General features: G+C 37.8%; 1 protein-coding gene across 1 annotated transcript; it reads right to left on the bottom strand.

Annotated features, from left to right (window-relative positions):
* Positions 1 to 608: 608 nt before the first annotated feature.
* On the bottom strand, positions 609 to 9863 carry LOC128210578 (uncharacterized protein NMB1333-like). The gene is made up of 4 exons (XM_052914931.1): positions 9658 to 9863; positions 2212 to 2451; positions 1315 to 1827; positions 609 to 1047 (listed from the first exon to the last, which is right to left on the bottom strand). Exons 1-4 carry the CDS (start codon positions 9861 to 9863, stop codon positions 609 to 611), a joined length of 1398 nt encoding a protein of 465 aa, XP_052770891.1.
* Between the last annotated feature and the right edge of the window lie 7722 nt (positions 9864 to 17585).

Genomic DNA, 17585 nt, shown 5'->3' with positions numbered 1-17585 from the left:
GTGTCAGTTGTCGTGTGGCAGCATTACGTGTTTCTTACAGTGTCAATTACCGTGTGGCAGCATTACGTGTTTCTTTCAGTGTCAATTGTCTTGTAGCGGCGTTTCGTGTTTCTTTCAGTGTCGATTGTCTTGTAGCGGCTTTTCGTGTTTCTTTCAGTGTCGATTGTCTTGTTGCGTCTTTTCGTGTTTCTTTCAGTGTCGATTGTCTTGTAGAGGCGTTACGTGTTTCTTTCAGTGTCAAATGTCTTGTAGCGGCGTTTCGTGTTTCTTTCAGTGTCAATTGTCTTGTAGCGGCGTTTCGTGTTTCTTTCAGTGTCAAATGTCTTGTAGCGGCTTTTCGTGTTTCTTTCAGTGTCGATTGTCTTGTTGCGTCTTTTCGTGTTTCTTTCAGTGTCGATTGTCTTGTAGAGGCGTTACGTGTTTCTTTCAGTGTCAAATGTCTTGTAGCGGCGTTTCGTGTTTCTTTCAGTGTCAATTGTCTTGTAGCGGCGTTACGTGTTTCTTTCAGTGTCGATTGTCTTGTAGCGGCGTTACGTGTTTCTTTCAGTGTCGATTGTCTTGTAGCGGCGTTACGTGTTTCTTTCAGTGTCGATTGTCTTGTAGCGGCGTTACGTGTTTCTTTCAGTGTCGATTGTCTTGTAGCGGCGTTTCGTGTTTCTTTCAGTGTCGATTGTCTTGTAGCGGCGTTTCGTGTTTCTTTCAGTGTCAATTGTCTTGTAGCGGCGTTTCGTGTTTCTTTCAGTGTCAAATGTCTTGTAGCGGCGTTTCGTGTTTCTTTCAGTGTCAAATGTCTTGTAGCGGCGTTTCGTGTTTCTTTCAGTGTCGATTGTCTTGTAGCGGCGTTTCGTGTTTCTTTCAGTGTCGATTGTCTTGTAGCGGCGTTTCGTGTTTCTTTCAGTGTCGCTTGTCTTGTAGCGTCTTTTCGTGTTTCTTTCAGTGTCAAATGTCTTGTAGCGGCGTTTCGTGTTTCTTTCAGTGTCGATTGTCTTGTAGAGGCGTTTCGTGTTTCTTTCAGTGTCAATTGTCTTGTAGCGGCGTTTCGTGTTTCTTTCAGTGTCAATTGTCTTGTAGCGGCATTTCGTGTTTCTTTCAGTGTCGATTGTCTTGTAGCGGCGTTTCGTGTTTCTTTCAGTGTCGATTGTCTTGTAGCGGCGTTTCGTGTTTTTTTAAGTGTCGATTGTCTTGTAGCGTCTTTTCGTGTTTCTTTCAGTGTCGATTGTCTTGTAGCGGCGTTACGTGTTTCTTTCAGTGTCGATTGTCTTGTAGCGGCGTTACGTGTTTCTTTCAGTGTCGATTGTCTTGTAGCGGCGTTACGTGTTTCTTTCAGTGTCGATTGTCTTGTAGCGGCGTTTCGTGTTTCTTTCAGTGTCGATTGTCTTGTAGCGGCGTTTCGTGTTTCTTTCAGTGTCGATTGTATTGTAGCGGCTTTTCGTGTTTCTTTCAGTGTCCATTGTCTTGTAGCGGCTTTTCGTGTTTCTTTCAGTGTCCATTGTCTTGTAGCGGCGTTTCGTGTTTCTTTCAGTGTCGATTGTCTTGTAGCGGCGTTTCGTGTTTCTTTCAGTGTCGCTTGTCTTGTAGCGTCTTTTCGTGTTTCTTTCAGTGTCGATTGTCTTGTAGCGGCGTTTCGTGTTTCTTTCAGTGTCAAATGTCTTGTAGCGGCGTTTCGTGTTTCTTTCAGTGTCGATTGTCTTGTAGAGGCGTTTCGTGTTTCTTTCAGTGTCAATTGTCTTGTAGCGGCGTTTCGTGTTTCTTTCAGTGTCAATTGTCTTGTAGCGGCATTTCGTGTTTCTTTCAGTGTCAAATGTCTTGTAGCGGCGTTTCGTGTTTCTTTCAGTGTCGATTGTCTTGTAGCGGCGTTTCGTGTTTTTTTAAGTGTCGATTGTCTTGTAGCGTCTTTTCGTGTTTCTTTCAGTGTCGATTGTCTTGTAGCGGCGTTACGTGTTTCTTTCAGTGTCGATTGTCTTGTAGCGGCGTTACGTGTTTCTTTCAGTGTCGATTGTCTTGTAGCGGCGTTACGTGTTTCTTTCAGTGTCGATTGTCTTGTAGCGGCGTTTCGTGTTTCTTTCAGTGTCGATTGTCTTGTAGCGGCGTTTCGTGTTTCTTTCAGTGTCGATTGTCTTGTAGCGGCTTTTCGTGTTTCTTTCAGTGTCCATTGTCTTGTAGCGGCGTTTCGTGTTTCTTTCAGTGTCGATTGTCTTGTAGCGGCGTTACGTGTTTCTTTCAGTGTCAATTGTCTGGTAGCGGCGTTTCGTGTTTCTTTCAGTGTCGCTTGTCTTGTAGCGTCTTTTCGTGTTTCTTTCAGTGTCGATTGTCTTGTAGCGGCGTTTCGTGTTTCTTTCAGTGTCAAATGTCTTGTAGCGGCGTTTCGTGTTTCTTTCAGTGTCGATTGTCTTGTAGAGGCGTTTCGTGTTTCTTTCAGTGTCAATTGTCTTGTAGCGGCGTTTCGTGTTTCTTTCAGTGTCAATTGTCTTGTAGCGGCATTTCGTGTTTCTTTCAGTGTCAAATGTCTTGTAGCGGCGTTTCGTGTTTCTTTCAGTGTCGATTGTCTTGTAGCGGCGTTTCGTGTTTTTTTAAGTGTCGATTGTCTTGTAGCGTCTTTTCGTGTTTCTTTCAGTGTCGATTGTCTTGTAGCGGCGTTACGTGTTTCTTTCAGTGTCGATTGTCTTGTAGCGGCGTTACGTGTTTCTTTCAGTGTCGATTGTCTTGTAGCGGCGTTACGTGTTTCTTTCAGTGTCGATTGTCTTGTAGCGGCGTTTCGTGTTTCTTTCAGTGTCGATTGTCTTGTAGCGGCGTTTCGTGTTTCTTTCAGTGTCGATTGTCTTGTAGCGGCTTTTCGTGTTTCTTTCAGTGTCCATTGTCTTGTAGCGGCTTTTCGTGTTTCTTTCAGTGTCGATTGTCTTGTAGCGGCGTTACGTGTTTCTTTCAGTGTCAATTGTCTGGTAGCGGCGTTTCGTGTTTTTTTCAGTGTCAAATGTCTTGTAGCGGCGTTTCGTGTTTCTTTCAGTGTCAATTGTCTTGTAGCGGCGTTTCGTGTTTCTTTCAGTGTCAATTGTCTTGTAGCGGCGTTTCGTGTTTCTTTCAGTGTCATTTGTCTCGTAGCGGCGTAGCGGCGTTTCGTGTTATTTTCAGTGTCAATTGTCTTGTAGCGGCGTTGCGTGTTTCTTTTAGTGACAAATGTCTTGTTGTGGCGTTGTGTGTTTCTTTCAGTGGCAATTGTCTCGTTTCGTGTTTCTTTCAGTGTCAATTGTCTTGTAGCGGCTTTTCGTGTTTCTTTCAGTGTCATTTGTCTTGTAGCGGCGTTACGTGTTTTTTTCAGTGTCAATTGTACTATGGCGTTAGGTGTATCATTTAATATATCCCTATGCAGTGCTCCACATTGTTCATAAATCTCAGGAATAGTAATGGTCATATTTTTCCTCTTTAAATAATATTATTATGATAGGGATAAATGAAAATACATGTTGCTGTTATATTCAAAGGGCTCTGAATTAATGGATATTGTAAGCCTTCACAAATCATTGTTATTGCTTTATGACCGAACATAAATGAGAGTGATAAAGTGGTGTCAAAATTACACATATGATAATTGAAATAAGGCCAACATCTCTTGAATATTGATTATGGTTGTCAAGATTTAACTAACTAACTTAAGAAATTTGAATTCGAAACAATGGAACAAGACGACGAATAGATGACATACATGCATCCATAGAAGTCCACACAAAGCTTCATGTAACAGATTGATTTCATAAACGTGGCATGAAGTACATGTGTTTCCATTCATTATTCAATATTAAATGCTTCAAGCAGCACACAAGTGTATGATGTTCCAAAATGTCATTTTCTCGCAATTGCTGTAGTTAATTTTATCTGCATTGAGCAGAAATGTCTTAAAGATCAATACACAGAAACTTTAAATAAGAATTTACGTCAAGCTTACATATTTGGATTGGCAATGAAGTGCCACTGATCTATTATTTCCTGACACTTTTACGACCTAAGGACATTTAAAAAATAAGAAAGATATATCTGTTTGACCAAGTTCCTGTCACTGAGAAGAGATATTGAAGTTTATTTTTAAATGTATGTCTCAAACGTCTGGAATTTAAAAACAAGGCAAACTCATTTCATTCGCTTTATCTTACACGTAGATAAGATGTGACGTTCTTATTGTATTACCGACAGCGATTTCGACGTCGAAAGGGTTTTCATAATTTGGCTTTGAATATTTAGCGAAGAGTTATTTTCCTTATTTTATACGACGTAAGAAATATACGATATTTTTTATACAAAATTAATGTATATTGTCAATACCCTTCCTGTTACAATTAGCACTCAGTTGCAGACTTTAATAAAATTAAAATCGCAATTAAAGATTATTTAAAATGTAAATATAAGGGCAGCTAGTGCGTTTCATGAAATTTGCTTGCTTGCCCTCCTGTGTTTATAGAGCACGAACACACAAAAAAGTGCGATAAATCCTTCATAATATTATTTATTACGCTTTCTTTTGTAAATTTTGAATACTTTCTGCAAAATCAAACTTATAAAACTAAATAATATTTATGAAATCAAAATGTTGAAACAAACAAAGTTTCTCTTCATTTTCGACATTTTAAGTAAACACACTGAAGAATGAGTACTATATTTCACAGTAAGGGTTTATTTTTTTTGTCGTCCCAGCAATTAAGTCGGCAGGCTAGGCTTGGCCTAGCGCTGATTTATTGTCTTAGAGTTCAGCACAAAATGCCCAGCGAATGGATTTATATAAGCAAGTCCTAAATAGTTCATTGCATAAAACAGATTAATGACTAAATGGAAAATTGGTAGTTTTTCTCGTATTTAAACAGACATTTGCAATCTGCCTACAGGACTTTTCAGAGTTATCCTAAATGATAAAATGTTAATCTGTCCGGGGTCCCTTTGGTGGAGGCAACATGAATACTAGTCGACAATAACCAAAAGGCCTTATATAATTCAAGATAAACACTGGTTTTCAAAATTCGAGATCTAACTTTAATTGGTACGCAACTAGGAAACTCGGTTGTGGTTTTAATATCAATCGAAAAGACACAGATCATAAACGAAATACATATTTTTATATTCTTAGCATACACAATTTGTCAAAAGTAATTAAAAAAATTGGCGTTGTTTAAGAAGTAAATACGAAGGGAAAACTAATAGAAATTATCAACTAAATTTACATATTTTTAAGTTGATTAAAGCTATCAGAATCAGTTAGTACTCATAAAAGATAAAGAACTAATGTTAGTCTATGATAACATGTTTTGGATATCTTTGTCTAACTGTTTTGAAATTGTATGTCTCGTCTTTTTTCAGAATAGAATAACATTTTGTAAGTTGTGACTTGATTAAGTCAGATCGTTCTATGACTTTGTTGTTCACTTTTTAACTTTTATCAATCCTTTATTTCATTGTCCCATCTGTAAGAAACAGTAATTTAAGTGGAATTATATCTATAAAAAGGCTAATTGTGTAATAGAGTGCGCAATCCCTTCCAAAGAGAAGACATGTTACTCAACGCTCTATCATTCCAAAGGAAATAATTCCAAACGAAAACACATCACAAATTAACATTATGTTATGGATTGGATATTTCTAGGCAACATGTGCACGACGGACCATGTTTTAAAGTATTATACAATTTAATAGATTTTCCTTAAAAAGGTTCTTCTGTCAAAATGAATAACACTGCTATAAGATTTTGAGTCTTTTAATGGAATACGTTCAAGTTTGTCAAAGTTACTTTACCGGACAATTTATGTCCCGTTTTCGTTTTGCCATTTTAAGATTTATTATACGTTCTACAGGAACATCCTTTTGTCTGAAAACCACTTACTGAAAAATGATTTCATTAATGTAACGTTCCTTTGTCAGATTTTTTCCTGAGGCCAATGAATATATGTCGTAAAGTGCAGTCAATGCCGCTCGTCCACTCGATGTTTCATTATAATTCTGCTTCGTAGATATTTGCCCCTTTCTTTTGTAGAGATATTTTTACGTGACAACTCATAAAAAGTTATATACACCGGCAAAAAAGGAGTTTTTGGGGTAAAAAAACGCGTGTAAACAAGGACTTGCGTCAATTCGTTGTATGCTATACTAGTGATGAAACGATTATCGAGTACAATCGATAAATCGTCGCTAACAATGCTACGTCGGCGACAGTCGACAGTGGTTGTCCATAATCGATGTCGCTAATGTGGTAAAAGTCGAGTTAATGTCATTTTTTCTTTCAGGTAAATTCTCGTTGAGTTCATTTTAACAAGGGAGGTCACTGTCTAACACAAATGCGGTGAATGTAAACACTTTTGCTTAAAAACTCTCCCAAAATTACAAATTGGTTATATATTTAATAAAATCTCCTTCTATAACCTGTTTCTATGGTGTAGTGGGTCCGGTCTTTCCTGCAAATACCGGGAATCCCGGCTCGATGCATTCTCTTTTTGAAACCTTTTTTGGTATCGTTTGTAATTACAAGGGTAGTAATGTCAGGGTGGTCCAGATTTCCTGGTTTGTTGTTTGGGGTGAAAAACGTCCTTGATACGGTGAGGATAACCATTGTTATCTTTATGATAAAGCTATATTTTTAGAAACGACCTTGTACACCGAATGAAGAGCAATAAATTATTGCTAATTTACGATGAGACTTGTTCAAGAAGAAAAGCATGACCGTATTAAAACATCTCGTGTAAACAACGCACGTTTGAAATAGGCTCACCGACTCACTCAATGCACTTTATTCTTCAAAATAACGATTTTATACCGTTCTCTTTCGTGTTATTCTCATCTGATACCGTGATATGGTCGATCAAGGTATTGTTATTGTTTTCCGGGGGCAGATCGCAAGTTTTTGGAAAAAGATGAGCACATTTAAGAAAATGCTTACTGGTTCACTCTGGTGATTTTAAGAACCCAGGTTCGTCTCATATCTATGGCACACTTGAAAAAACGATGAAAAGGCGTCGATTGTCTTTCCTTATACATGTAGGTGTACTATTACACGCGGAAGAAGGATCCATCTTTAGCGAGGAAGCCGTGATTCACCCATAATCACGCGGAAGCCGTGATTCACCAACGATAACGAAGAAGCCGTGATTCACTTTAGATAGCGATGAAGCCATAATAAACCTTCTATAACGAGGTAGCCGTGATTCATTTACTGTAACGAGGTGTTTCACCTTAGATACTGCAGAAGACGTGATTCACCTACGATAATGAAAAAGCCGTGTTTCACCTAAAATACTGCAGAAGACGTGATTCACCTAGGATAATGACGTAGCCGTGTTTCACCTAAAATACTGCAGAAGACGTGATTCACCTAGGATAATGACGTAGCCGTGATTCACCTTTAATACTTCAGAAGTCGTGATTCACCTACGATTACGCAGAAGTCGTGAATCACCTAAGATAGCGCGGTAGACGTGCTTCCCCCAAGCCGAGGAAGACGTGATTCACCTACGAAAACGCAGAAACCGTGATTCACCTTCGATAACGCAGAAGCCGTGATTCACCTACGATAACGAAGAAGCCGTGATTCGTCTACGATCACGAGGAAGCCATGATTCATCTACGATTATGAAGAAGCCGCGTTTTACCTACGGTAACGCAGAAGCCGTGAATCCCCTAAAATAGCGCGGTAAACGTGCATCTTCAGACGTGATTCACCTACAATAACGAGAAAGCCGAGGAAGACGTGATTCACCTACAATAGCGCAGAAGCCGTGATTCACCTACGATCACGAGGAAGCCATGATTCATCTACGATTATGAAGAAGCCGCGTTTTACCTACGGTAACGCAGAAGCCGTGAATCACCTAAAATAGCGCGGTAAACGTGCATCTTCAGACGTGATTCACCTTCAATAACGAGAAAGCCGAGGAAGACGTGATTCACCTACGATAGCGCAGAAGCCGCGATTCACCTACGATCACGAGGAAGCCATGATTCACCTACGTTAATGAGGTAGCTATGATTCACCTGCTAAAACGAGGAAGCCGTGCTTCTCCAGGGTTGCCACCAAAGTCTTGCATGGCTATATCATCACGAAATTCAGGCTCAGCGAGCCTGGTAACCTTTTGCAAGCCTGGTAACCTTTTGCAAGGTAGGATTGTATACAGGAATGGCCGGAGTTTTACACAACTAGTTTATGTTAAAGAGACTGCTAGATATGAAATGAAACAAAACTCACAATTTTGCCTTCACATTTCGAATCATAATAAACTTAGCCATTTCTATACAAATATAGTTTCCTTTTCCCTGTTATGATGCATTTTCTGCATTAGGCTAAGCAAAATAATTGTTTAGTTTCTCGGTCACAATATTTCATTTTCATTTCCTTCATGTTTGCCCAAAACTTTATCAACTATTTGCTCAAAACAGTCAATAATAAATAAACGAACATCTTTATACGGTGTTAAAGCTTTTCAAATGGTGCTTTATGCGGGGCACCGTTACGCGACCTAAATGCAGTGATATGTCTGCCTCATACGGTATGCAGCGGCGTGATGCCTCCATGTCGCTCTGTATAGGGCAATGTCTCATAACTCTTCATTTTTCAAGTGTTAATCTATTATTTTCTGTCGGTATACAACGTACAGTAATATTTTCATTAATGGCCATACTTTCGCACCTTTTATGGTGATGGCCAAAGGCGTTACTGTATATCATTGTTGTTATAATAATATACTTATTTATAGAATATTTAATAATAATATAAATAGACTGAATAAGCAATAAACGGAAGTCATAAAATAATACTAAATAGCTAAAATAAGGCAATTTACTCATTCTTGAAGAAATTTCATTCCAGTATAAAGCTTTAAAAATATAATAATATAACATGCAGTGTTTTTTTCGTACAACTGTATGAATTTATACAAATAACATTTCCACGGAAATGTAATATAAATCTGCCATTTAAACCTTCAAGTTTTGTATTATAATAAAATCCCAGGGTTTCAAATCTTAATCTAGGTAAATTTGTACGGGAACTAGCGGTGCTGGTTCTCGACCCGGCTCTCGGAGCCACTGCTCGTACGTGTGGTCGTGCATGGTACGAGATCTGTCTCCTCTCTTCTGTCTTTCCTTTTGGCTCTATGAGCCACCATCGTACATGTGTATGTGGTCGCACATGTTTCGAGATCTATCAAATCTTGATTACTTTCTTATCTTTGCCTGCCTTCCCCACTCTTTATCTTCCCATTACACTACCTCCCCTCTTTTCTTCTTAAATCTCAAAAAACTTTCTTATGTGCTTTCAACCTCTCTACTTCTACTTCTTATCTCCTTCCTCACTTTTCTTCCCCTGCCACTTCATACTTTCGCCCGTGTCTCTCCCAAACCCCGGACAATATCTTTACCACATTCTCTTCTCTTTCTCCTCTCTCTCTCAATTCCCTTCCAACTCATATCTCCCTCTTTATATCCTCTCTCTTCCCCCTTATTCTCCCCTCCATTCTCTTTTCTCAATCTTTTTCCCTCATTCTCTCCTGCCCGTTATCTCCTCTTTTTCTTTCCCCCTCTTTCTCTCCTCTCTTTCTTCCCCTTCTCTTTTCCACCCTCTTTACCTCCTCTTTTCCCCCTCTTTAACACCCTCTTTCCCTCCTCTTTCCTACCTATCTCCTGTTTTTCTACCTTCTCTCTCTCCTCTCTTTCTTTCCCTTCTCTTTTCCACCCTCTTTCCCCTCCTCTTTTCCACCCTTTTTCCCCTTCTCTTTTCCACCCTTTCCCCCCCTCCTCTTTTCCACCCTCTTTCCCTCCTCTCTCCTCCCTATCTCATCTTTTTCTCCCCTCTCTCTCTCTCCTCTCTTTCTTCCCCGTCTCTTTTCCACCCATTCCATCCTCTCTCCTCCCCATTTCCTCTTTTTCTCCCTTTACCCCTTCATGTCTAAGACTGTTTTTCCCTCTTCTCTACCCCTTTTCTATCCATTCTCTTTCTCTCCTCTGTTTCTTTTCCCTGTATAATAATTTATTGTCAATAACACAATTTCAATTAAATAAAGGTAGAGGCGCGGAAAAACATTTTATTTTATACGCACAACTCATGAACTCAAGACCCTTCGAATATTGACAGAATCAAGAATGTCAGATGATGAGTTTTGACAGTCAATAATTTCTAGAGTCTAGAATTTAGTTCATCACAATTACACGGCCTCTCCACCACTTTACGGTGGTGCAAAGATAAAGAGCTGTCGACTTTTCCGTGGTGGAGCTGTGCCCTATGTTTACATGAACAAACGTGATTATGGTTTATATTTCTTTTGATAATTCCATTTAACGGACATATTTCGAAAATCGGAGAATGTGGTACCGTGTAAGAACACTTATACTGTAGGATGGTTACAATTTTGTTTCAATATTGTGCAAAGTGTGGTGCCAGGAGTTTTTCTCCCGAATCGGTCTTGTGCATATTTTGAGATCTGATTGCACAGCAAGTACATTTCGGTGCTTACACACCCCGTAAGAACATTCTCACGCATGCAAACATAACTGGTATGTTAGTACCTATGCCGGAACACAACAAAACTGAAATGCACTTCTTAAAAAGGAAAAATGCACATATTTATAAAAGTGGTGGCGCTGTTGCCCTAGTGTTGGCGCTATCGAGTATGTTTTGTGCTTGAAGTAATATCAAAGGTGGACTCTTAACCTTACTGAAAACTATTTCGAAAACAAACGGCTAGGTGCTTTAATTTTACCATAGAACTGTAAGTAAATATCATGTGTGTCCGGTACGGATAGAAAAATCCGACCCGAGTGCACGCGCGTAAGCCAAGTTACCGTCCACGCAGCGTGACCGAGGGACGGATTTTTCGATCCAGACTGGATTAACATGATTGGTATTTTTTCTTGCATATCAATTTGTGGAAAAAATTACGTAGAAAACACACTTTTGTACATTTTAACAAAAAGTGCCTGAAACGTTGTTTACTGACGTCATAAAGCGCAGTAATTTTAAATAACTATTGAAATGAAATAATGTACTTTTCATAAACCATACAATAAAATATATAAGAAGTGGCGCGTTGTTGCGTATGACATAACTTACATTGGGGTGTAAGATGCATTTTTCCAGCACTGGTCACATGACTGCGACACACGTCCGGTATGCAAGAATACCCCTCTCTTTACTGGACAAACATGATAGATACTTATAGTTCTATGGTTAAAATTAACAGCACCTACCCGTTTGTTTTCGAAATAGTTTTCAGTAACGTTTCGGTAGTTCGCGAAGAGTTTTGTTTCCGCAAGAAGTATGCATAACCCGCAGCATAACAATGAATGATAAACATAGCAACCTTAATATTCATTCCAAAAGCGTTAACTTTTTAAATTACTTCAAGCGCGAAACATACTCGACAGCGCCACCACTAGGGCAACAGCGCCACCACTTTTATAAATATGTACATTTTTCCTTTTTAGTAAATGCTTATCAGTTTTGTTGTGTTCTGGCATAGGTACTATGCATAACAGTTATGCTTGCATGCCTAAGAATGTTCATACGCGGTGTGTAAGCACCGAAGTGTACTTGCTATGCAATCACATGTCAAAATATGCACAAGTCCGATTCGGGAGAAAAGCTCCTGGCAGCAAAGTTTGAATATTGAAACGAAATAGTAACCAGCCTGCAGTAGAAGCGTTCTTACACGGTACCACATTCTCCGATTTTTGAAATATATCCGTTAAATGAAATAATCAAATAAAATATTAACCATACTCACGTTTGTTCATGTAAACATAGGGCACAGCTCCACCACGGAAGTGTCGACAGCTCTTTTTCTTTGCACCACCGTAAAGTGGTGGAGCTGGCGTTTAGAGGCCGTGAATTAATCTTACTTAATAACCGCCATATAGAAATATTATGAACTTTCGATTATTGTCCGATAGTAAATCGAAATGCTTGGTTCGATTCGATTCGATTATCGATAGCAAATATAGTCCGATTTTCAATCACTATGCTTTACCTAAACTAAGCAACTGGAAGTAGACTAAGTTTCAGTAGCACTGCGTCGTTATTCGTTATACAGAAAGTTATGATATTAATATGTTCTGGAAGATATATACTAAAAGCATTTAATGAAAGTCTAACAAACTGATGCTATTGGTCTATATATTGTTTAATTGACCACAAAAAGTAGTATTTGCTCTACTTCATCTCAGTGAACATAACTTTTTATGGTAACAAAACGGTATAAACAGTTCATCAGAAATCAATACATAAATATTATTTATCGATTCTAAAATATAACACTGTGCTGCAGATTGTATATATTTAGCAAAGCGCTGCAAGGTTTGGGTCTTTACAAATAGGTGGGGCTCACCTGGAAATGTTTAGAGTGTACACAGTATGCTCCCTTTTGATTGTTGTCCATTCGTTTCCGTTATTAAGCACGTGATCTCCTATTATATAGAGATTTCATAAATGGACTAGAGACAATACGAACCATCGATAATACGGAATATCGACAATGGTGACCATTAACAGTATGGACAATCGACAATACGGAAAATCGACGATACGGACAATCTACAATAAGAACCATCGACAATACGGACAATCGACAATACGGACCATCGACAATACAGACAATCGACAATACGGACCATCGACAATACCGACCATCGACAATACGGACCATCGACAATACGGCCATCGACAATACGCAATCGACAATACAGGCAATCGACAATACAGACAATCGACAATACGGACAATCGACAATACCGCCATCGACAATACAGACAATCGACAATACGGATCATCGACAATACGGCTTGTGGACATTTACAATAAGGACCATCAAACACGCGGAGCATTGACAGTACGGATTATCGACAATTCGCAAATGATAATACGGGCCATATACAATTTGGATCATGGAATCATTGGATCATCGACGATACGGAACATCGACAATGGTGACCATTAACAGTATGGACAATCGACGATACGGACAATCGACTATACGGACCATCGACAATACGGAATGCGGACATTGACAATAAGGACCATCAAACATAAAAAAACATCGACAATACGGCAAATCGACAATACGGACCATCGACAATACGGACCATCGACAATCCGGACATCGACAATACCGACCATCGACAATACTGACCATCGACAACACGGACATCGACAGAACTGACCATCGAAAGAAAATATAGTCAAGTCAGAATTGCGGTTGAAACTATACAAGCAAAATGTAATTATTGCTTCATCAATAATTTGATGAGTACAGTATATTGAACAAAGAAAATTCTATCAGCAATAATCGTTAAGTTGCTATTGCCCATGCTAAGTTATGAAAGTTCTCCCGCTTTGTTTTAATTAACACTTCATAATATCTTAAAACTATTTATACAAACACGAAATCTAGACCGTGGGTTGAAATATTTCTATTCAGAAAAAGGAGACTATCTCAGTTTAATTTAACTATAATTACAATTTGATTGCTGCGTCAAGAAGAAGCAATTTGCGAGATATTAGCGACACTTTTAACGAACATGATTAAGATAGCAGGCACGTCTATGGAACGCCGGCACTGTCTTTCGTAGTCCAAAAACTTTATTACTGTGTTTGTTTCTTATTACATTATACCAAGTGCTTTACATGGTGTACAAACATAGTTATGTTATGTCAGTTTATCTTTATATGTTGTGGTTTTGTACTGATATTATGACAGTTTTTATTATATTATGCGGATACATCTTTATATCATGTAGACATTTTATTACGTTATGTGCATACTTTATTATATTATGTCCATACTTTATTATATTATGTATTATACCTAAGAAAGGAAACCTTACTGATGTACATAACAACAGAGTACTAGAATCGTTTATGTAATGCTTGTTATGTTCCTATATTAATTCCTTTTGTCCAAATACAAGGTAATTCACAATTTTCACAATAATTTTTAAACAATATCGTACAAGTAAAATTTTCTTTACGTTCAATAATCATTTCCGTAGATGCCGTCACAACTACGTATTCCTATAAAAAGAAGCCCTCTGGTTACTCATGATTTCCCTTTGAAAAGGGTCTAATATATAGAAAAACCTTGTAGTGTGGACTCATTTGTAGCGCTAGGTAACACTTACCTGGTCATCCACTTTAATACCTTGGTAGAATGTATTCTGATGACTGGTACAGCTTGGGCCATTTGAAGCTTAATCCCAAAACTTGTAAGTGTAAATTTCTCAAAAACACTTTCTAACATTTCAGGTATTTTTTGTTTAAATTAAAATGGAATGTTTCTCCATTAAAAATTATTAACATCATGCAATACTGATTAAAATTGGCATAGTTATTTCGTTTATATAGCCCCAAATGAAAGTATCGAGGCTTTCTGCCCAAGAAACGGACTCAAGAATGAATTTATGAGCTTTTGTCAGATTTCGTCAAAATCGAGCAAAAATAAATTTGTCTAAACTAAATATACTCTTATTGTCATCATTTTATATTATATTTTGTTGTTTAAACGAGTTTTGCGCTTGTTTAAAACTTTAGATTTTCATTAGGCTATGTTTATTTAACAATGGATTTGACATGGACCTTATGCTCATTTTATTGATTTTGGCCCGACTGGTGTGTCCAAAAAAGCTCAAGTCTGCTAGCCGGTGGTTGGCCGTTTTGGACATATAATCTCCGGTAGTTTTGTTCTAAAGTACGTCATTTGCGAACTTGCAAATCTATACACAACCCTTGATTTCGCGCAAATTGTTACTCAATTTATGGATTAAAATCAAAGTGAGTGATTACAATTTGAATCATGACTTGAGTAGCTGATACATCATACACAATATACAATTTGAATCATGACTTGAGTAGCTGATACATCATACACAATATACAATTTAAATCATGACTTGAGTAGCTGATACATCATACACAATATACAATTTGAATCATGACTTGAGTAGCTGATACATCATACACAATATACAATTTGAATCATGACTTGAGTAGCTGATACATCATACATAATATACAATTTTTTAAAATCCCTTTCATTGTACACACACAGGAAAATTCATTGATTATAAATTAAATCGTCGCTAGAAATTTTGATACCGGAATACAAAAAAACGTGCTTAAAAAGTATCTCATCCACGTCTAGACCGTGTAACACAAAACGATTCCTTTGAGACGAGTTACAGCTAACTGATTGCCAGAATCACAGCGGTAAAAATGTTAATAATATTCAAGACCTAATAACCTTGGATGGTATCATCATTTTGTCTAATTTCTTAACATTTACAACATCATCATACTCTTAAACTACTCCTATAACTTCTTCATCACTGAACCATCACGAAACATAAAGACGTGCTGTCGATACAAAAACGGCTGATAACGTTTTTAAGCTCTTGAAGAACGTATATTATAAATTAAATAATTACGTATAAGAAAATAATTCAGCTGAAATCAATCGCAGTCTATTACTCTGTTACCAACTTCAAAATAAAATATTCGTTTGAGCGATTCGAAAATACAAAATGGCAAAACTCTACCGAAACAAACATAAAGTGACATTGAATCATCAGAAATTTTACGTGACAATCTTGAAAGTACAAATCCCGAACAACTTGTAGGAGTATATACAAATGAACTATCCACCTTACTCGATAAACATGCCCCACTTCAAACAAAGGCAATATTGTTACGACCTTCTTGTGCTTGGTATACTCAGGAGTTACATGACGCAAAACATCTGCGGCGTAAGTTAGAAAGAAAGTGGCAATCATCTAAACTGACTGTTGACCACGAAATTAACCGAAATCAATGTGCAAAAGTAAATAATATGCTGGTAGAGGCTAAAGCGAATCATTATTTGGATAAGGTAGCAGCTTGTGGTCGAGATCAAAAACAATTGTTTCAAATCACAAAAGATCTACTGAACGGTCCAACTGAGACATCTTTACCTACAAACATAAATACTCATAAATTGCCACAAGAGTTTAGTGACTTTTTGTTAAGAAAATAGAAACCATCAGAGATGAGATAAAATCAAAATTAGTTCTTAACCCAGTCGAATCAGAAACAGAACAATTGAGTGTTGAAAATAGTCTGACTCACTTTGAGACATCATCAGCAGAAGAAGTTAAGAAAATAATCAATAAATCTTCCAATAAATCATGTGAACTGGATCCGATACCAACATGGCTATTAAAATCATGCCTCGATGAACTTTTACCATTTCTTTCGAACATTATCAACATTTCGCTCAGCACAGGAAACGTTCCATCAGAGTTTAAAGGATCTTATGTTCGACCTCTTTTGAAAAACAAACACTAGATCAAAGCATTTAAAAAATTGATAGACCTGTTTCAAATCTATCATTTGTATCAAAGACACTAGAAAAAGAAGTGAGTTCTCGCATTGATGAACACTTGACAGAAAATCAACTTCAAGAAAAACATCAGTCAGCCTATCGTAAATTCCATTCGACAGAAACTGCACTTATCAAAGTCCAAAATGATGTTCTTAAATCCCTTGACCATGGTAATGCAACCATCTTAGTAATGCTAGATCTATCGGCAGCTTTTGACACAATCGATCACAAAACTTTGTTACAAAGACTTGAAATTGTGTTCGGAATCGCTGAAAAAACACTGGAATGGATAACATCATACCTTCAAGATAGAAAACAGACAGTATACATTGATGGGGTGCTGTCAAACCCGGTCACACTGAATTTTAGTGTTCCACAGGGGTCCGTATTAGGACCGAAATATTATACAATGTACACTAAACCCCTTGGTGCCATTTGCAAAGAGCATTGGCTGCATTACCATCTCTACGCCGATGACTCACAGCTGTATTTATCTTTTAAACCATTAGATGGCATTTCTAAGGAAGAAACATTACAACGCATCCAAGCGTGCCTTCGAGACATAATATCATGGATGAATCTAAACATGCTCAAACTTAGCACTGATAAAACAGAAGTCATCATGTTCTCATCTCCTCATAACTCCAAACACATTGAAGATCTATCGGTAACCGTCGGTGACTCGAAAGTTAAACAGTCTGTTAATGTAAAATATTTAGGTGCCATCTTTGATTCAAACATGAACATGGAAGATCACGTTAATTCAGTATGCAGATCATGTTATTTACATCTTAGACAAATAGGCAGAATTCAGAAATATCTGACAATTGATGCATCTAAACAACTTGTGACTTCATTGGTTATCTCGCGCCTAGATTACTGCAATGCACTACTGTATGGAGTTTCTCAAACATTAGTCAACAAACTGCAAATCGTTCAAAATACATCTGCCCGCATCATCACCAGAACCTTGTGGTACGATCATATCACACCTGTACTTAAAGAACTACATTGGCTTCCAGTGCAATACAGAATTCAGTTTAAAATTTTAACGCATACCTACAAAGCTTTAAACGGAAAATCACCAGAATATTTGGAAGAAATGCTATGTGTTTACAAACCACGAAGAAATCTGCGATCTCAAAACAAAGCACTTACTTTAGTGATACCAAAAAGTAAAACTGTAACCTACGGCGACCGACGTTTTGAATATGCAGC

This window comes from Mya arenaria, chromosome 12 (assembly GCF_026914265.1).
Source record: "Mya arenaria isolate MELC-2E11 chromosome 12, ASM2691426v1".
In the NCBI taxonomy this organism is placed as follows: Eukaryota; Metazoa; Mollusca; class Bivalvia; order Myida; family Myidae; genus Mya; species Mya arenaria.
This window is presented reverse-complemented; position numbering and strand designations above follow the sequence as displayed.